Genomic DNA, 21,461 nt, shown 5'->3' on the forward strand with positions numbered 1-21,461 from the left:
GGCTAAAAATCACTTTTTTGACATCAGGGGATCCCAAAACGGATATTTCCAACCATTTCCCGATTTTGAAAATTTGGACCGATTGCAATACTTTCTATTACTACAGTATAGCTCCGCTATACTGTAGTAATAGAAAGTAAAAAGAAGAGATTTGACAGAGGGAACTGCTAAGGTCTTATCGTCGCAAAATCGCAGAGAGAAGGAGGGCAGGAAAGGAGAAAGCCGTTCCAAGAACGAACATAATCCGTTCAGGATAAATACGAGGAGACAACTCTGAGTCTTGGAGTAAACAGAGGGGAACGTTTCCATAGCAACGAAATTGGACGCATCATGAAACACCGTACCCTGTAGGTTACCTAACCACGCTCAACGTAGCTTAACCCAAGTGATCTCACCTCTCCAGTGTGTAGTCTAGCGCTCTCTGGCGAGTCTTGGAGTAAACAGAGGGGAACGTTTCCATGGCAACGAAATTGGACGCATCATGAAACACCGTACCCTGTAGGTTACCTAACCACGCTCAACGTAGCTTAACCCAAGTAATCTTACCTCTCCAGTGTGTAGTCTAGCGCTCTCTGGCGAGTCTTGGAGTAAACAGAGGGGAACGTTTCCATGGCAACGAAATTGGACGCATCATGAAACACCGTACCCTGTAGGTTACCTAACCACGCTCAACGTAGCTTAACTCAAGTTATCTTACCTCTCCAGTGTGTAGTCTAGCGCTCTCTGGCGAGTTTTGGAGTAAACAGAGGGGAACGTTTCCATGGCAACGAAATTGGACGCATCATGAAACAGATGAATGTTGACCAAGTCGAACACCGTACCCTGTAGATTCCAACGGGTACGAAGAAATCCTTTGCGAGACCATTTACACTGGAAGAGAAGAGAAACAGTGTAGGTACCTATACATTTTTCTCTTGTAATTTAAACAAGTTTTTTTTTACATACATATTCATAAACTTTACCTATGAAATCTTATATTATAAGAACGAGATCCATTCACTCATTCACATTTCACATTTCATAGTTCACACACTGATCGCTCTATCTCTAGAGTTTTTTTTTATTTACATACATATTCATAACCTTTACCTATGAAATATATAAAACCTTGTTTAGACTGCGGGAGTAAAGGGACTTTTCAGTCTCATTCTGGCAGGATAAACAAGGTATATTCTATTCTAAATTTATTCCCAATCTGAAGGTGAGGGAGAGGAGGGTGGAATGACAACCTTTAGTTTTATGTTGGTAACGTCTTATTCCATTCGCGCTGTCTGCAAGTTAAGCTGTCTTTGTCCAGAGTGAAGATGGATGGTCGTCTTCACTCTGGTCCTTTTTTTTTTCTTTTCTTTTTTTCATTTCTTTTTGGTCGCCCAAAGAATAGACTGAACACACTTACTTCGGGGAAAAAGTCCTGTGGGAATTTGGACTTCTCTTTGGTGGGAACGTCTTCAATATTGCCAGAGAACACGCACTGTCCTTCACAACTGACGAAGTTCAACTCTGAAAATACAGAAAATAAGGGAATATTGAAAAAAATACGAATAATAAAGCTGTGCAACGTAACGTACTAGGGTAGGAGAAAGCCAGACGTTCCAAGAACGAACCTTTTTTTCGAACAGGTTTGATAGAGGGAACCGTAACTGCTAAGATCTTATCGTCCCGAAAGCGAAGGGAGAAGGAGGACAAGATAGGAGAAAGCCAGCCGTTTAGCCGTTCAGGATAAAATCCGCCCTGGACGGGAATCGAGCCCACGACCTCTGGCACTTAGTATAAAGAGAAATTTGCTCTTTGGTTTTTGGTACCCCCACCGAAATAACGAAGGACAGAACAACATTTTAGAGTTTCAAGCCAGTTTCATTAGTAAAATACAAGAAGTTGGGATGCCTCCAAATAAGTTCCTGTCTGGATAGTGTGATGAAGTATTAATTAAAATTTTGTGTTAGTACTTTTGGGTAAGTACCTACTACATTAATAAAGGAAGGACGGGCTTATAACAAGGTAATACTTTCCTTGATGAGAGATTTCAAATAATAGTAGACTTTATTAATAAACCATTTGTGCATAAAAAAGAAACATCTCCAGAAAACAACATCACATTAGGGAACCCCTGCTCCATCTTCGCTTTTGGGTAAGTACCTACTACATTAATAAAGAAAGGACGGGCTTATAACAAGGTAATACTTTCCTTGATGAGAGATTTCAAATAATAGTAGACTTTATTAATAAACCATTTGTGCATAAAAAAGAAACATCTCCAGAAAACAACATCACATTAGGGAACCCCTGCTCCATCTTCCAAGTTTAAACTTCTGGTCTTGTAACGGCTAACAAGGTAATTGGGCAGCCCATTTACTTGATTAGTAGCGCGTCTACCTTGTAAACGCTAGGCCGCGGGTTCGATTCCCGCAAGGGGCGGATTTTATCCTGAACAGATAAGCTTCGTTTTCGGAACGGCTGTCCTTTTATCTTCAGCTTTGGTACGATTTGACCTCAACCTCAGTCGTTACAGTTCTCTCTACCAAACCTCTTCAAAAATACTAGTATGTAAGACCTGCCTACTTTTTTGGAGAGGTTTGATAGAGGGAATAACAGTGCTTATTTATACTGCTCGCATAGGACTGAAAAGTCCCTTTACTCCAGCAGTAGGCTACTACTTCTATTGTGGCCCCTACAACTACCTGAAAACGGCTACTTTCCCTGTCGCGTATAATATCTCTAGTAGCGCGGTCAAACTTTCTTGACTTGGCGGGGCGGAGCGCTACCGCGCTCCTTAATAACAGTGCTTATTTATACTGCTCGCATAGGACTGAAAAGTCCCTTTAGTCCAGCAGTAGGCTACTACTTCTATTGTGGTCAAATTTTCAAATTATATTGAGGATAAAATTCCATACCTCGGCTGGGATTGAACCCACGCCCTCCTGTTTACCAGGCGAGCGCCTTGACCAGCTTATTTATACTGCTCGCATAGGACTGAAAAGTCCCTTTAGTCCAGCAGTAGGCTACTACTTCTATTGTGGTCAAATTTTCAAATTATATTGAGGATAAAATTCCATGCCTCGGCTGGGATTGAACCCACGCCCTCCTGTTTACCAGGCGAGCGCCTTATTGAGGATAAAATTCCATACCTCGGCTGGGATTGAACCCACGCCCTCCTGTTTACCAGGCGAGCGCCTTGACCAAACCACCGAGGCTTAGTCTGGCTGGGGGAATTTGAACAGAGAGTGTAGACCTGTTTAATCTGGCTAAGGGACTAACAGATAAAATTCCATACCTCGGCTGGGATTGAACCCACGCCCTCCTGTTTACCAGGCGAGCGCCTTGACCACTACACCACCAGGTACTGTAATACAATAACTAATAATGTTTACCTTTAAAGTCCCATATGAGAATGTCGGTGATGGATTTGTGAATGAAGTAGAAGTTACCCAGCGCGGTGAAATTTTCTGCCGATGAGAAATCCTCGTCTAGAAATATTCGCACTTTGTCAAACAGGCGTAGCTCTTCACTTGACATTAGTAACCTGGGAAAGAAGGAAAATAGGGGTAAATAAAAATAAATAAAGACCCCGTTGAAAAGGAGAAGACCAAAAAATTTTAGGACTCTAGGCAGGCATATGAAAAATAGAATAGAATAATATTACCTTGTTTATCCTGCCCGAATAGGACTGAAAAGTCCCTTTTTAAGAAATGACCCAAAATAACGGCCAAACGGTACATTTCTCGAGGTCCGGCCCGCGGACACTTTTGATCGACATACTCTATCGAAGCTCTCTGCAAAATTTGAGCGACCTGTGGCTGAAAGTAAAGTCCTGAGAACCGTGTATTCCTTTTGAGCTTTTCCCCTGTATAGCCCTAAATAGCAAAACTTTGGTCCGGAATAACAGCCGAACCGCACCTTCTGGAAACAGAGCCCAGGGATATTATTGATCTACATAATTTATCTAATCCTTGTGGTAAGTTTGAGCTACTTTGGCCTTTTTTTTTTTTTTTTTTTTTTTTTTTTTTTTTTTTACACGGCCTTTTTAAAATGTACATTTATTGTCGGGGAAATACCTACCTATGAAGAAATTCGGTAGGGTATCCCGTCAGTTTGACAAATGACGGACCACAACAGTTAATTCCAACTTACACACCTGTTTACGTGATAATAGCAACATCGATTCCTAAAAAAACTGGCAAATTATCTCTTCAGTAGAAGAAGCCACAGAAAACCCCTCTACGTAGGCAGTTACGTGCCTATGGGTGATTCATTAAACAAAAATAAATAAAGACCCCGTTGAAAAGGAGAAGACCAAAAAATTTTAGGACTCTAGGCAGGCAAATGAAAAATAGAATAGAATAATATTACCTTGTTTATCCTGCCCGAATAGGACTGAAAAGTCCCTTTTAAAGAAATGACCCAAAATAACGGCCAAACGGTACATTTCTCGAGGTCCGGCCCGCGGACACTTTTGATCGACATACTCTATCGAAGCTCGCGCTCTCTGGCGAGTCTTGGAGTAAACAGAGGGGAACGTTTCCATGGCAACGAAATTGGACTTACAGATTTTACCTACCTCGGTGGTGTAGTGGTCAAGGCGCTCGCCTGGTAAACAGGAGGGCGTGGGTTCAATCCCAGCCGAGGTATGGAATTTTATCCTCAATATAATTTGAGAATTTGACCACAATAATAGTAGTAGCCTACTGCTGGAGTAAAGGGACTTTTCAGTCCTATGCGAGCAGTATAAATAAGCACTATTATTATTATTTTCGTCATTTCTGAGGATCGAACCCAGGATCTCCTCATTGGAAAGCTATGTCTCACCTCATTGCTATCATCCCTGTACTCGAGAGTCATACCGTCCACATTTTTGGCGTTCTGAATTCGATGAAGATCTAAGCCGTCTCCTAATTTCTGAAAACATAAAAGAAGATTATTTTTCATTCCAAATGCTATGGTCAGCTTAGTTAGCTTGGTTGATAGCGCATCTGTCTTGTAAGCACCAGGCCGCGGGTTCGATTCCCGCCCGGGGCGGATTTTATACTGAACGGATAAGGTTCGTTCTCGGAACGGCTGGCTTTCTCCTATCCTGTCTTCCTTCTCTTTTCAATGTCGGGACGATAAGACCTTAACAATTACAGTTCCCTCTGTCAAACTTCTTTTTTTTATGTAGGCATGTTTTTTTTATAGTAAAAAAAATAGGTATGTTAGGAACATTTTAAATATGAACTAAGCATAAATAATTAAAAAATTACATAATTATTATCACAACAATTTTGCCCCCATTTAGCACAGAATACATATTTTTGTATGTAGGTATTCTATGAATGGGGGGTACATCCCAACAAAAAGAGACAGGACATTTTATTTTATTAAAGTTAAAATAAGAAAGTGGAAAAAAGGAAATTGCTTCTTTTTTGTACTACTTATTATTGTTTGCTTTATGTTTGTTCTGTCTTATTGAAAAATAAAGTTAATTATCATTTTGAAAAAAAAAAAAAAAAATTTTTTTTTTTTTTTTTTAAAAAAAAAAAGTTAAATAACATTTTAAAAAAAAAAAAAAAAAAAAAAAGGAACTTACCTTAATAACACCCTGTGTGTCCGTTCGAAAGTTGAAGTCCCCGAACAGGAAGAAAGGAGCTACCCCGTTACCATCCGTGGCAAACCTGGAAACAAAAGAAACAAATTTTGGGCTGAAATTTTGGCGAGCTTTCAAAAGCAGTCATCAGATTGACAATAAATATCAGACTAAAATGTCGGCGCCAACAACATGTATAAAAAATAGAAATTATAATTAAAGAGCTTAGTAAAAAAAAAGACTAAACATCGCGAGAAAAAATAGTTGATTGAAAAAAGAAGAGATTTGACAGAGGGAACTGGGAACTGCTAAGGTCTTATCGTCCCGAAATCGAAGAGAGAAGGAAGACAGGAAAGGAGAAAGCCAGCCGTTCCTAGAACGAACATAATCCGTTCAGGATAAATACGAGGAGACAACTCTGCTAAATATTTACCTCTCCAGTGTGTAGTCTAGCGCTCTCTGGCGAGTCTTGGAGTAAACAGAGGGGAACGTTTCCATAGCAACGAAATTGGACGCATCATGAAACACCGTACCCTGTAGGAAGAACGAACATAATCCGTTCAGGATAAATACGAGGAGACAACTCTGCTAAATATTTACCTCTCCAGTGTGTAGTTTAACGCTCTCTGGCGAGTCTTGGAGTAAACAGAGGGGAACGTTTCCATAGCAACGAAATTGGACGCATCATGAAACACCGTACCCTGTAGGTTACCTAACCACGCTCAACGTAGCTTAACCCAAGTGATCTCACCTCTCCAGTGTGTAGTCTAACGCTCTCTGGCGAGTCTTGGAGTAAACAGAGGGGAACGTTTCCATGGCAACGAAATTGGACGCATCATGAAACACCGTACCCTGTAGGTTACCTAACCACGCTCAACGTAGCTTAACCCAAGTGATCTCACCTCCATTTCCAAATATCTCACCGGCTCGACTACACTCGTGAACAAAAAAAAAGGGATTTAGCTAAAAATTGAGGAAAATAGAATAGTAAATTAAATTGGAGCCAATAATAGCTGAAAATTAATTAATTGCTAATTGTGTATTAAAAAAATAGATAAATTAAACAAATTGAGATATTTTTAACAAGGTTTGATAGAGGAAACTGTAACAACGGAGGTCTGATTGTCCCGAAATTGAAGAGAGAAGGAGGGCAGGATAGGAGAAAGCCAGCCGTTCCGAGAACGAACATTATCCGTTCAGGATGAAGTTCTAATCTAAAGTTCGCCCCGGTTGGTAACCGAACCTAGCGCTTCCAAGGCTGGTACCCAAATTGAAGACAACAAAAAAATTCCGAACGACAAGTGGGAAGGGACCTTAAAGCGATAAAAATTGGAAATTCAAACTGTCCCATTTTTTTGCACCCCAGTGTACAGTAGATATTTGGATAAGGTTTCCTGTACGTTTTCTAATAGGTCGTATTGTTACAAAGGAAGAGTGTACAATTTCACTTATCGAAAAACTCGCTATTGGGCGAGAGTGAGAGAACATTAAGGAGTACCTAGCTTTAACCACAAGAGAAAAGTACTTAACTTGTGTTCATAGGGAAATTCCCAATGAAAGAAATGCAGTTGATAAATAGATAGATAAATGAATAAATCGTAAAACTTACCTTGTGATCTCCCATACACGTATCCAAACCTATGAGATTATATTCTGTACTAAAAGATAAGAACAATGGTATTGTTACAAAGGAAGAGTGTATAATTTCACTTATCGAAAAACTCGCTATTGGGCGAGAGTGAGAGAACATTAAGGAGTACCTAGCTTTAACCACAAGAGAAGAGTACTTAAGTTGTGTTCATAGGGAAATTCCAATGAAAGAAATGCAGTTGTAGAAAAATAGATAGATAAATGAATAAATCGTAAAACTTACCTTGTGATCTCCCATACACGTATCCAAACCTATGAGATTATATTCTGTACTAGGAATCGAACCCGCGGCCCAGCGCTTGCAAAGCAGACGCACTACTAACTAAGCTAACTAGGCTGGCTCCTCTCTAGTCCTTAAATGCTAATATGAAGTCTACTTGCACTCGGGTCCTGCCTTGGAAGCCAGCGATACCATTGTAGGTTGTAGGGAAATATTGGGAGGCGCGTAGTCTTCTGATCAGAAAATCCTAACTTGCTACTAACTATTTTCTGAGGTATTGGTTGTTTTTATGTTGGTAACGTCTCATTCCATTCGCGCTGTCTGCAAGTTAAGCTGTCTTTGTCCAGAGTGAAGATGGATGGTCGTCTTCACTCTGGTCTTTTTTTTCTTTTTGGTCGTCCAAAGAATAGACTGAACACACTTACTTCGGGGAAAAAGTCCTGTGGGAATTTGGACTTCTCTTTGGTGGGAACGTCTGCAACCTTTAGTTTTATGTTGGTAACGTGTCCATTCCATTCGCGCTGTCTGTAAGTTAAGCTGTCTTTGTCCAGAGTGAAGATGGATGGTCGTCTTCACTCTGGTCCTTTTGTTACTTTCTATTACTACAGTATAGCGGAGCTATACTAGTTTTTTTTTCCTTTTCTTTTTTTTCATTTCGTTTTGGTCGTCCAAAGAATAGACTGAACACACTTACTTCGGGGAAAAAGTCCTGTGGGAATTTGGACTTCTCTTTGGTGGGAACGTCTTCAATATTGCCAGAGAACACGCACTGTCCTTCACAACTGACGAAGTTCAACTCTGAGAATACAGAAAATAAGGGAATATTGAAAAAAATTTGGACCCGTTGCAATACTTTCTCATTACCTTGTATAGGTTCCCTATACGTAAGGGTAATAGAAAGTAATAATACGAATAATAAAGCTGTGCAACGTAACGTACTAGGGTAGGAGAAAGCCAGACGTTCCAAGAACGAACCTTTTTTACTTTCCTTATCCTATAGGAAGGAAAGTAATGTAATCGGGTCAAAATTTCGATGGTCAGTTTTTAGTGCCAAAACACGGCGGTTTTCAGCTATAGCGACAAAACGGTTAGAGATATTGTAAAAGTTGGGTAAAAGAACACTCAAATAAGCATCATTCAATAGGATAAGGAAAGTCGTGTGATGTTCACACCAGATTTTTTCGAAGAGGTTTGATAGAGGGAACGTAACTGCTAAGATCTTATCGTCCCGAAAGCGAAGAGAGTATAGGAGAAAGCCAGCCGTTTAGCCGTTCAGGATAAAATCCGCCCTGGACGGGAATCGAGCCCACGACCTCTGGCACTTAGTATAAAGAAATAATAAAAATAATACGAATAATAAAGCTGTGCAACGTAACGTTCTAGGGTAGGAGAAAGCCAGACGTTCCAAGAACGAACCTTTTTTTCCAAGAGGTTTGATAAAGGGAACCGTAACTGCTAAGATCTTATCGTCCCGAAAGCGAAGAGAGAAGACAGTATAGGAGAAAGCCAACCGTTCAGCCGTTCAGGATAAAATCCGCCCTGGACGGGAATCGAGCCCACGACTTCTGGCACTTAGTATAAAGAGAAATTTGCTCTTTGGTTTTTGGTACCCCACCGAAATAACGAAGGACAGAACAACATTTTACAGTTTCAAGCCAGTTTCATTAGTAAAATACAAGAAGTTGGGATGCCTCCAAATAAGTTCCTGTCTGGATAGTGTGATGAAGTATTAATGAAAATTTTGTGTTAGTACTTTTGGGTAAGTGGATCTCCTCATTGGAAAGCTATGTCTCACCTCATTGCTATCATCCCTGTACTCGAGCGTCATACCGTCCACATTTTTGGCGTTCTGAATTCGATGAAGATCCAAGCCGTCTCCTAATTTCTGAAAACATAAAAGAATTTTATATTTATATTTTTTATATTTACTTTATATAGAAAATAGAAATAGAATTTATATAGAAAACATAAAAGAAGATTATTTTTCATTCCAAATGGTATGGTCAGCCTAGTTAGCTTGGTTGATAGCGCATCTGCCTTGTAAGCACTAGGCCGCGGGTTCGATTCCCGCCCGAGGCGGATTTTATACTGAACGGATAAGGTTCGTTCTCGGAACGGCTGGCTTTCTCCAATTCTCTCTTCGATGTCGGGACGATAAGACCTTAACAATTACAGTTCCCTCTGTCAAACCTCTTTTTTTTATGTAGGCGTGTTTTTTATAGTAAAAAAAAAAAAAATAGGTATGTTAGGAACTTACCTTAATAACACCCTGTGTGTCCGTTCTTAAATAAAAATAAATAAAGACCCCGTTGAAAAGGAGAAGACCAAAAAATTTTAGGACTCTAGGTAGGCATATGAAAAATAGAATAGAATAAATTTCTCGAGGTCCGGACCGCGGACACTTTTGATCGACATACTCTATCGAAGCTCTCTGCAAAATTTGAGCGACCTGTGGCTGAAAGTAAAGTCCTGAGAACCGTGTATTCCTTTTGAGCTTTTTCCCAGTATAGCCCTAAATAGCAAAACTTTGGTTCGGAATAACAACCGAGCCGTACCTTCTGGAAACAGGGCCCAGGGATATTATTGATCTACATAATTTATCTAATCCTTGTGGTAAGGTTGAGCTACTTTGGCCGAAGTCCTGAGAAGAGAGAAGTCGTTTTGAGCTTTTTAAAGAAATGACCCAAAATAACGGCCGAACGGTACTAAAGTACAAAATTAAATTCATTAAAGTACAAACTTAAGTACTTACTTGACAAAGAACTCGACATGCTGCATACTCTGTTCGTAATTTTTACCTCCCACTCTGAGCGACCTGTGGCTGAAAGTAAAGTCCTGAGAACCATGTATTTATTCCTTTTGAGCTTTTTCCAAGTATAGTCCTGAATAGCAAAACTTTGGTCCGGAATAACAACCGAACCGTACCTTCTGGAAACAGGACCCAGGGATATTATTGATCTACATAATTTATCTAATCCTTGTGGTAAGTTTGAGCTACTTTGGCCGAAAAATTTGAAGTCCTGAGAGGAGAGAAGTCGTTTTGAGCTTTTTAAAGAAATGACCCAAAATAACGGCCGAACGGTACTAAAGTACAAAGTTAAATCTATTAAAGTACAAACTTAAGTACTTACTTGACAAAGAACTCGACATGCTGCATACTCTGTTCGTAATTTTTACCTCCCACTTCTTGACAATGGACACCGACAAACTTCGGATCCAGCCTGGTAACCGTCTGAAAACAAACCAACACAAAACACAAATTTACTTTTAGAACATAAATTTAGTTAGCTTGGTTGGTGGCACGTCTGCCTTGCAAGCGCTAGGCCGCGGGTTCGATTCCCGCCCGGGGCGGATTTTATCCTGAAGGGATAAGGTTCGTACCTCGGAACGGCTGGCTTTCTCCTATCCTGTCTTTAAATTTACTTTTAGAACATAAATTTAGTTAGCTTGGTTGGTAGCACGTCTGCCTTGCAAGCGCTAGGCCGCGGGTTCGATTCCCGCCCTTTTTTTTATCCTGAAGGGACAAGGTTTGTACCTCGGAACGGCTGGCTTTCTCCTATCCTGTCTTCCTTCTTTCTTCAATTTCGGGACGAAAAGACCTTAGCAGTTACAGTTCCCTCTATCGAAAAAAAACAGGTTCGTCCTTGGAACATCTGGCTTTTTCCTACACTAAAAAAAAAAGTAGGCAAGTAGCAGTGATTCATTGCTACGAAATTAAAACGGCGATGAAATACTCATCTTAAAGCAAATAATAAATAAACAGAAGTCATACACATTCACACACCCATTAACATATTCAACAGCAAGACAATAATGGTCCCACTTGAGTATAATTGCTGCGAGACAAGAGATGTGTTAACAATAGTGAGAACAAGTTGATAATGTGAAAATAACAAGTACAATACTAGAACTAAAGTACTACAATACTTCAGTACGACATACAAATACATTTTAGTACAACATACAAATACATTTTAGTACAACATACAGATTTATTAAGAGGTTTTTTTTTCGGCTTAAGTTCTCAAACTTCACAGAAAGATTCGATAATTTATGTAGATCAGAAATGTCCCTAGGCAGGGTTTTCAGAAGGTACGGTTCGGCCGATATTCAGGGCCAAAGCCCTTCGTACTCAACCTTTGCTGTTTCTTTAGCAAGGGAAATTTCAGACTGGTATCCTCCGTTCTAGGTCCCCCAGCCAGACTTTTTCGTGGAATAGGACCCTCGGTCCCAATTCGTTAACAATCAAGTTTTTTTTTTCACAAACATAAAGAGTAGTCAAATTCGCCTATTGTTACAGCACGGCGAACTTTACAAGGTTCTCAGTCCAATTTTGGATTTTTACACGATTTTAGCTTTAAGGTGTTTCGCCAGACAATGCAGTCTAAGTAGGCCATATAGTCCCATGACGTAGTGCAAGATAATAAACACGATAATAACACATCAACGTTTCCTGTAGGCAGATAGAATCCGATTTGGATAATATTTCCAAATATCTCACCGGCTCGACTACACTCGTGAACAAAAAAAAAGGGATTTAGCTAAAAATTGAGGAAAATAGAACAGTAAATTAATAGTAGTCAAATTCGCCTATTGTTACAGCACGGCGAACTTTACAAGGTTCTCAGTCCAATTTTAGATTTTTACACGATTTTAGCTTTAAGGTATTTCGCCAGACAATGCAGTCTAAGTAGGCCATATAGTCCCATGACGTAGTGTAAGATAATAACACATCAACGTTTCCTGTAGGCAGATAGAATCCGATTTGGATATTTCCAAATATCTCACCGGCTCGACTACACTCGTGAACAAAAAAAAAAGGGATTTAGCTAAAAATTGAGGAAAATAGAATAGTAAATTAACTTGGAGCCAATAATAGCTGATAATTAATTGCTAATTGTGTATTAAAAAAATAGATAAATTACACAAATTGAGATATTTTTAACAAGGTTTGATAGAGGAAACTGTAACATTGGAGGTCTGATTGTCCCGGAATCGAAGAGAGAATGAAGACAGGATAGGAGAAAGCCAGCCGTTCCGAGAACGAACCTTATCTGTTCAGGATGAAGTTCTAATCTAAAGTTTGCCCTGGTTGGGAACCAAACCCGCGACCTAGCGCTTCCAAGGCCGCTAGTACCCAAATTGAAGACAACAAAAGTCGGCTGGGATTGGACCCATGCCCTCCTGTTTACCAGACGAGCGTCTTGACTTCCATAAAAATTAATCAAGTTCTAGAATTAATCAACCCTAACCAGCCCAGCAAGCTGGCAGTTCTTCAAAGGGTTCTCTCTGCTTTTAAAGACCAAGCACAAGTCCTCACGATGGTTGACTGCGGTTCAGGACGAGGAACTCTTCCCAGTGTTTGGGCTGGAAGTTCGGGTTCATAAGGATGTTCAGGATGGGTAGGGTATTGTCTTGGAACTTCTTCATGCTTTCCTTGATGAGGTCAACGTTCGTCAACATGTCGGGTTGAATGGATTTGAATTTCTCCTCACACTTGTTGATGGTTTCAAACATATCGTTGAATGTGGGTTCAATAGTTGCCAGGTCAAGCTGGGCAAGCGGGCGTTCTGTCCATTGCTGAAGCATCTTCTGGAAATCCGAAGCTGTTGTCCAGAAGTCCTTGTAAGGCTCGAACTGTTCCTTGAGATCTTTCGTTTGATCAAACGGTGTGACGGGTAGTTTGAGCAGGTCTTGTCTCAAACTCTTCCCAGTGTTTGGGCTGGAAGTTTGGGTTCATAAGGATGTTCAGGATGGGTAGGGTATTGTCTTGGAACTTCTTCATGCTTTCCTTGATGAGGTCGACGTTCGTCAACATGTCGGGTTGAATGGATTTGAATTTCTCCTCACACTTGTTGATGGTTTCAAACATATCGTTGAATGTGGGTTCAAATTACAATTCCCTCTATTAAACTTTTTCTCTCTTAAATCCATGGAAATATAAACTTACCTGAGAATATTTCTTAGCTTTTGTCTTCGTTGTTTTTTTCCTCGAACTTTTTCTTTGCTTCTGTTTCAAGGGGATTTCTTCTTTCTTGACTTGCAGTAATAGGTCATCTCCAAGGAGATGAATCCCATTGTGCATTCCCACATGAACCAGCAGCGCCTTCCTCATCTTATATCCCTGACCGCAAATCTCACATACGAAAGGTCTCAGATCAGAGTGTGTCTGTATGTGCGCGTTCAATTCTGATACCGTGCGCCATTTCTTGCCGCATGTTGGACACTCATGCTTCTGTTTCAAGGGGATTTCTTCTTTCTTGACTTGCAGTAATAGGTCATCTCCAAGGAGGTCTGTTTGACATGCCACACCGTACATTGAGTCGTCTAATAGTTCTCCATACTTTGCACAGGTTTTGGCAAAGTTGGTTGTCAAGGTGAATCGTAATCTTCTACATTGCTCCTCGGCTAGTTCCAAGTCATCAAATAGGTTGAGACACCTACGGGGGAAAGATTAATTAAAAGATGAAGTGTATTTTAAAATGAGATGTCAGCTCCCATGGCATAGTGGTCACTGCACTCACCTTGCATGCAGGAGACCCAGGTTTAATTCCCGGCAGGGTCAAGAAATTTGTATCATGCTAATTATTGATTCTGTAGTGATGGGTAAATACCCGGGTACTTATTTTTGGGGTAAATACCCTGGGTATTTACCCGGGTAAATACCCAATTCTGTGACTGGCTGTTTTGGGGCCCACTCAGCCTCGTGAGGAAAATGAGTAGCTATGACATATAAAAGCACATAAAAGCACATGCATGGTAGGTAAACATTGGATTTTAGGATTATTGAGATATTGGGAAAAATCCTACAATGCTGCAGTGAGCACCGAAATTGTGACATAATAACACAAAGAACTGCATTTACATTTGCATTTATTTTAAAATGAGACTGAGCAAGTCCACTGGAGTACTTAAAGAAACTTTAAAGTACTACCTACTATGTTGACAGGATAAACAGGCTAAATAGGTTATCCAAGTAAATTGTGTGTGCATTTTTTTTCGGGAGGCGCGCGAACGTCAAGAGTTCGAAGAGCCGGCGCCGCCCGGCCCATTTAAATTACGAGAAAAAATAAGATAAAATATCTAATGCTCGAGATTGACTCTATTAGAGTATTGCATAATTTTTCTAAAAGATAAAATACAATAGAAAATGATTTGTTGACACACCAAACTATATCCCGGCCCATTTAAATTACGAGAAAAATTAAGATAAAATATGTTGTTATTTAATGCTCGAGATTGACTCTATCAGAGTATTGTGTAATTTTTCTAAAAGATAAAATACAATAGATAATGATTTGTTGACACACCAAACTATACTTTCATCTTATTACACACTCTAATTATGCCGCCACTCGTCGCTACTCGATTAAAGTAGATCCATTCTCAAGACTTTGGAATACCGTCACCACTTTGGAATTACCCGAAATACGCGTATAGATAAAATATATTAAATTTGTAAAACTAAAAGTCAAGAGTTTTTTTATTTATTAACAATAAAAACTCACCAATTCTCGGCTTTCTATTTCTCTTCCGCGGTGCTTTCGTTTTCGGCTTCTTCTCCTCCTCCATCTCTTCCTTCTTCTCCTTCACTTCCTCGTTCTCCTCTTTCACCACATACTTCTCCTCCCCTATTCCATCTTCACTCAGATATTTCACCGTCACCACTTTGGAATTACTGCGAGCTCCTAGGTTTTCCTTTTCTTTCCGCCTACTACGACTGGGGCGGGGGCGGGGTATAGGTAGGGATTTTTTCTTTTTCTTCGGAGTATCTGTAAGGGAATCAAGTGGACTCACACTTGACATATAACCGTGCTCCTCATAGTACTTGTAGTCATGTAATTGGTCCACATAACTTTGTTCAATGAATTGCACAGCAGAACCCCCGACCTAGGCAGCATTGTGTAGAGCACATCATATCTAATTACTGCTGATGTGATGAGGGCATCACAAACAAGGCATTTCCATTCCAAAGCAATTGGTTGGTCTTCTACTCCACTCATTTCTGCAGGAGGATTCTATGGAAAATAAATACTTCTTCTTTGCCTTTGCATGTTACCTCGGTGGCGCGGCGTAGAGGTCAAGAGGCTCGCCTGGTAAACAGGAGGGCGTCGGTTCGATCCCAGCCGAGGCATGGAATTTTATCCTCATTTATTTGAGTTTTTGACCACATAATAATGGAGCTCTAAGGGTTAGGTGGTAGAAAACGCCTCCGGTGTTAACCTCGCCTAGTGGTTACCTTCTACTCAAGAGTCAAGAGTCTATTATTATTATTATCTCGGCGGCGCGGCCTAGTGGTCAAGAGGCTCGCCCGGTGAACAGGAGGGCGTGGATTCAATCCCAGACGAGGTATGGAATTTGATTCCGAATATTATGTGAGACTTTAACCACAGTAATAGTAATACTTAACCTTGTGTATTTGGGATAAAATCAAATTCAGCCGAGAATCGAACCCGCGACCTAGCCCTTACAAACCAGACGCGCTGCCCTTCAAGCTGACAAGGCTGGCAACCCCCAATTAAAAAAAAATAAAAATAATAAAGGCTTTCATGCAAGTAGGGTCCTATCAAATTTTAGGGAATTCGTAAGCGATTGTTTTTTTTTCTTCTTTTTTTTTTTTTTTTTCGACTTTTGTTTACGAAGGAAGACAAACTCTTACCTACCCTCATATCACTCAAAATGGTTTCAAAATATTGTCTTTCCTAATCTCTTATGTTCTAAAAAAAATATTTAAGTGTGCATATTTCGCAGGCAGAAATAAGGCAAGAAATACAAAAGCAAAGAGGAATAGTACTTACCTACTTTTTTTCCGACTGAAGTGTCTTTCACTTTTTCATTCTTCCAGCTCTCTCTCTCCCTCTCTTCCCCTCTCTCTCCCACTCTTCTTAAAAAAAAAATACACACAAAAGGATGGCTGAGGAAACAATTTCAAGTTGGGGGGGAAAAAAGAGGCCTTCTCTTTGCATTCTCATAAATATATTTTTTTTCTTTTCGCTTTTATGCATGAGCGAATTCATTGTCATTTGTGGAGAAAAATTTTGAAATTGTTATGAAAAAGTAAGAAGGAAAAGGATATACGGTGAATGAAATGTATTTTTACATCATATATAAGTCTTCTTCTTTTTCCCCACCTTTTCCCGTGTTTAGACGGGATCAGCGTTTTTCGTCAGCCCTAAATCTGAATCAGCCCTAGGGACTGACTTTTGGTCGCTTTCGGACTGACATTTGGTTTTGGCTACAAAAATTTACGAGTGGATGCCCTTCGCACTCAACCTTTGCTAATTCTATAGCAAGGGAATTTTCAGGCTGGTATGCTCCCTGTTTAAAGTCCCCCAGCCAGACTATGCTGGTCTACTCCCATTTTTACATCATAAGTGAAAAAGAAATAAACAAATTTAATTGTTTGTTATGTAAGGATTTAATAGTGTAAGGATTAAAATAAAATTATGTTAAAATGTACCTATTTATTGTCGGGGAAATACCTATGAAGAAATTCGGTAGGGTATCCCGTCAGTTTGACAAATGACGGACCACAACAGTTAATTCCTACTTACACACCTGTTTACGTGATAATAGCAACATCGATTCCTGAAAAACTGGCAAATTATCTCTTCAGTAGAAGAAGCCACAGAAAACCCCTCTACGTAGGCAGTTACGTGCCTATGGGTGATTCATTAAAGATTCAACCTGTCAAAAACCCATCTAAATTACACAATCAGAATATGCGAAGAATTTGTGTCTTCCTCACGAAGACAGAAGATTCAGAGAAAAACGATTAGTAAGATTTTTCTTAAGAGGTTTGGATAGAGTGAACCGTAACTACTGAGGTCTTACCATCCCCAAAGCGAAGAGAGAAAGAAGGATAGGAGAAAGCCAACCGTTCCAAGAACCGAGAACAAACTTTATCTGTTAGGGATACAATCCGCCCCCGGTCAGGAATCGAGCGGAAGGATAGGAGAAAGCCAACCGTTCCAAGAACCGAGAACAAACTTTATCTGTTAGGGATACAATCCGCCCCCGGTCAGGAATCGAGCCCACGACCTAGCACTTCACTTACAAGGCAGACGCTTCTTTAAATTTCAGTTTATTTATTTATTTTCTTTTTTACAATATTGAAATTTCATCCTAAGTCTAATCTATGCTTCTAAGATAAGATTTAACATTAAGGTTAAGGGTAACAATCTAAACATTCTAAACTGATGTGTAGGTATCTTGTTTTATACTTGTATTCGTTCTTGTTTAAAAAAAGCTTACAAGGCAAACGCTTTTTCAATTTTCAGTTTATTTATTTTCTTTTTTTACAATATTGAAATTTTATCCTAAGCCTAATCTATGCTTCTAAGATAAGATTTAATATTAAGGGTAACAATCTAAACATTCTAAACTGATGTGTAGGTATCTTGTTTTATACTTGTATTCGTTCTTATTTTAAAAAATATTTCCAGAGTTGCCCCACCACTGCACCATGTCAGGGGACTCTTCCCACGAAATCTCGGGATCCGGGTCTGCAACTTTCACACTCTATTCCAACCCCGCGGAATACGGGACTGAAGATTTCCATCGCTATTTCGGTACTGAAGATTTCCACCCCTATTTCGGCACCGAAGATTTCACCGCCCTGCCCTGCGACACTGGCTATTTGGACGTAACTTCAGTTTCCCCCTCTCAGCAATCATCCGTCGGGTCTGGAGACTTCGTAACGAACACTGATACACATGGTCCAGTGTTCGGCACCCCGCGGAAGACAGATTCGGGGAAAAGTGGTCGGGCCGCGGGCCTGGGGGATACGATTTTCTTTTCCGATGATATTTTGGGTGAGTATATATTAAGAAGAACCTTTGTGAAACGAACAAAAAAACGGGCTACATCAATTTCCATTGCCATTTTTACTTTCCTTATCCTATTATTTCATAGCAATAAAACAACTGCTACATTAGACTCGCGCGGTCTGTGTCGTAGCATTACCATCCCGTGATATTTTGGGTGAGTTAGGAAGAACCTTTGTGAAACGAACAAAAAAATGGACTATATCAATTTCCAATGCCGTTTTTACTTTCCTTATCCTATTATTTCATAGCAATAAAACAACTGCTACATTAGACTCGCGCGGTCTGTGTCGTAGCATTCCCGTCCCCACTGGGTTACTACTGGGCTAACTGTTCGTCCAATGTTGATTCGATTTGGCAAACATATTGAACACATGAAGGAAATTTTCTTATTATTAGATTTTATGTTCGATCGGCATTTTTCCTGAGTGAGTTTTTCAGTTCACTAAACAACTAGTTGTATTTTATAGGTATTTGAAGTTTTTCTCCGTTCTCAGGCCACGAACCCCGCACTCAGGCAGTCAAATTCTGGACTATATCAATTTCCAATGCCGTTTTTACTTTCCTTATCCTATTATTTCATAGCAATAAAACAACTGCTACATTAGACTCGCGCGGTCTGTGTCGTAGCATTACCATCCCCACTGGGTTACCACTGGGCTAACTGTTCGTCCAATGTTGATTCGATTTGGCAAACATATTGAACACATGAAGGAAATTTTATTATTATTAGATTTCATGTTCGATCGGCATTTTCCCTGAGTGAGTTTTTCAGTTCCCTAAACAACTAGTTGTATTTTATAGGTATTTAAAGTTTTTCTCCGTTCTCAGGCCACGAACCCCGCACTCAGGCAGTCAAATTCGAAACACCGACCCCGTGGAAAACCTCACATCGCCTCATCGACATAGAGTACACCAAACAGATTTTCCCTGAGTGAGTTTTTCAGTTCCCTAAACAACTAGTTGTATTTTATAGGTATTTGAAGTTTTTCTCCGTTCCCAGGCCTCGAACCCCGCACTCAGGCAGTCAAATTCGAAACACCGACCCCGTGGAAAACCTCACATCGTCTCATCGACATAGAGTACACCAAACAGCCGCGCTACATTCCTATCCATCTAGCGCCACAATCTTTACATGAGGTGACAAAGGATACCGGTAAGAAAAGCCTTGTTTAATTACGCGACTTTTATTTATTCAACCAAAGAGATTCCGCTTTAAAGAGTCTGTCTCTCATGTAAGGGATATGTTTTAATACATGGATTGATAATGTGAGAAGCAAAAAAAATAATAAGTACAATGCTAGAACTAAAGTACTACAATACTTCAGTACGACATACAAATACAATGTAACATACAGATTTATTAAGAGGTTTTTTTCGGCTTAAGTCCTCAAATTTCACAGAAAGATTCGATATGTAGATCAGAAATGTCCCTAGGCAGGGTTTTCAGAAGGTACGGTTAGGCCGATAATCAGGGCCAAAGCCCTTCGTACTCAACCTTTGCTGTTTCTTTAGCAAGGGAAATTTCAGGCTGGTATCCTCCGTTCTAGGTCCCCCAGCCAGACTTTTTCGTGGAATAGGACCCTCGGTGCCAATTAGTTAACAATCAAGTTTTTTTTTACTAAACACCCTGGAATATGCTTTGGAAGTTAAGGTGTTGAAGTTGAAAATTCATCCTTTGCCGAAAGTGCCACAGAAAGGAATAATAAAATACGTCTCATGGTAATCGGGTCAACTTTTTCCAATTTCAAGGTCTCTCGATTCCAAAATAGACACTAAAGAGTGAATTTCTTCGCAGACATGATCATCGGAACGTCGCGCAACGTCATGTGGTTCCCGAAGATGGCGTACAATCCCACCCTGTATGCGTCCCGCTACCCACAACACAACAACGGTATCCCCCGCGCCATCATAGTAGAGAGAATGCGGCGCTGGAATATGTCCTGGGACGTAGCACAGCTCCTGCACGATAGAAACATAGTGCCCAATGAGTTCTATATCCCACAGGTAGAATAGACTCCTTTGCAAGGGTTGACTGTATTACAAGAGGTCAGCAGACAGTCCAGTTATTGGCCTCATGTAAACCAAAGCTATGAAAATGACACTGAGTCTGTAGGGAATCTCTATCATTTTCACAAGTTTTGTTTGCAGGCTACTGAAAGTCGCGCGTCTACGCTTCCAATTTGAGACAAGCCTGAGTCCAGTTGAAGACAATATGCACTTCTATTCAGCTACAAAACCAATTGTTACTGACCGACTAGTATTACATTCTGTTCTCTCCATCTCAGGTGACATTTCAAGGGACCCTATTCTTCGTCAACCGCCAAAGCTCGAAGGAATGCTGTCTCCCAAATTTGCCGCGGAAACCGCATCAAACCGCCAATTCGGATCCGACAACTCTTGATGCCGACTCTAGCGATTTTGACGGCGAAATCTCTTCTGTCTCGTCACCAGGTGTGTTTAGTATTAATTTATACGCGCTACTAAAAGTCGCACTACTACGCTGTGCGACGAGCCTTGAAAGTCCAACATTCCCTCTATCAATCTTGTCAGCCTAGTTAGCTTGGTTCGTAGCGCATCTGCCTTGTAAGCGCAAGGCCGCGGGTTCGATGATAACCCGGGGCTCGAACGGCTGGCTTTCTCCTATCCTGTCTTCCTTCTCTCTTCGCTTTAGGGACGATAAGACCTTGGCAGTTACAGTTCCCTCTGTCAAACCTCTTTTTTTTTTCGCCTCTTCTATCTTACCTCTGTCTCTGTCAGTCAAACCTCAATGAATATAATGAAAGGCTCTTGAACCCATTACTATCCCTACAGACTGGAGCGACCAGGGTTCGACAGAAAACGGGCGCTCGGCCGAGGACTGTTTCGACCAGCCAGACTCCCGAGGCCGGGAATTGTTCCACCTGTTTCCACTAGACATGTTTGACAATCAGATGTACGAGGTTCGAACCGCGGATGAGTGGATACGTCTGGGCGAAAGATACGGGGTGCAATATGCTGTGCCTGCTAAGGCATTCTTGCGGCATTTACACCGAGGGGACGGTAAGGAAACCACGTTTACGCCCAGATTAATAACAGAACTAACACAGTCCCTTTACTCCAGAAGTAGGCTACTACTATTTTTGTGTCAAATTCTCAAATTATATTAAGGATAAATTTCCATACCTCGGCTGGGATTGGACCCATGCCCTCCTGTTCACCAGACGAG

At 40.5% G+C, this 21,461-nt stretch overlaps 1 protein-coding gene across 1 annotated transcript in view; it reads right to left on the reverse strand.

Moving 5' to 3' along the window:
* The window catches only part of LOC103518378, a 29,930-nt gene that overhangs the window by 6,058 nt on the left and 2,411 nt on the right, over positions 1–21,461 (reverse strand). The window contains exons 3-6 of the mRNA XM_026830197.1: positions 10,559–10,659; positions 3,369–3,520; positions 1,397–1,500; positions 698–870 (exon numbers count right to left, since the gene is read on the reverse strand). Coding sequence (XP_026685998.1) covers positions 698–870; positions 1,397–1,500; positions 3,369–3,520; positions 10,559–10,659 — 530 coding nt within the window. The remainder of the gene's footprint in view (positions 1–697; positions 871–1,396; positions 1,501–3,368; positions 3,521–10,558; positions 10,660–21,461) is intronic.

Source organism: Diaphorina citri, unplaced genomic scaffold (genome assembly GCF_000475195.1).
Source record: "Diaphorina citri unplaced genomic scaffold, Diaci psyllid genome assembly version 1.1 scaffold2170, whole genome shotgun sequence".
NCBI classification, from domain to species: domain Eukaryota; kingdom Metazoa; phylum Arthropoda; class Insecta; order Hemiptera; family Psyllidae; genus Diaphorina; species Diaphorina citri.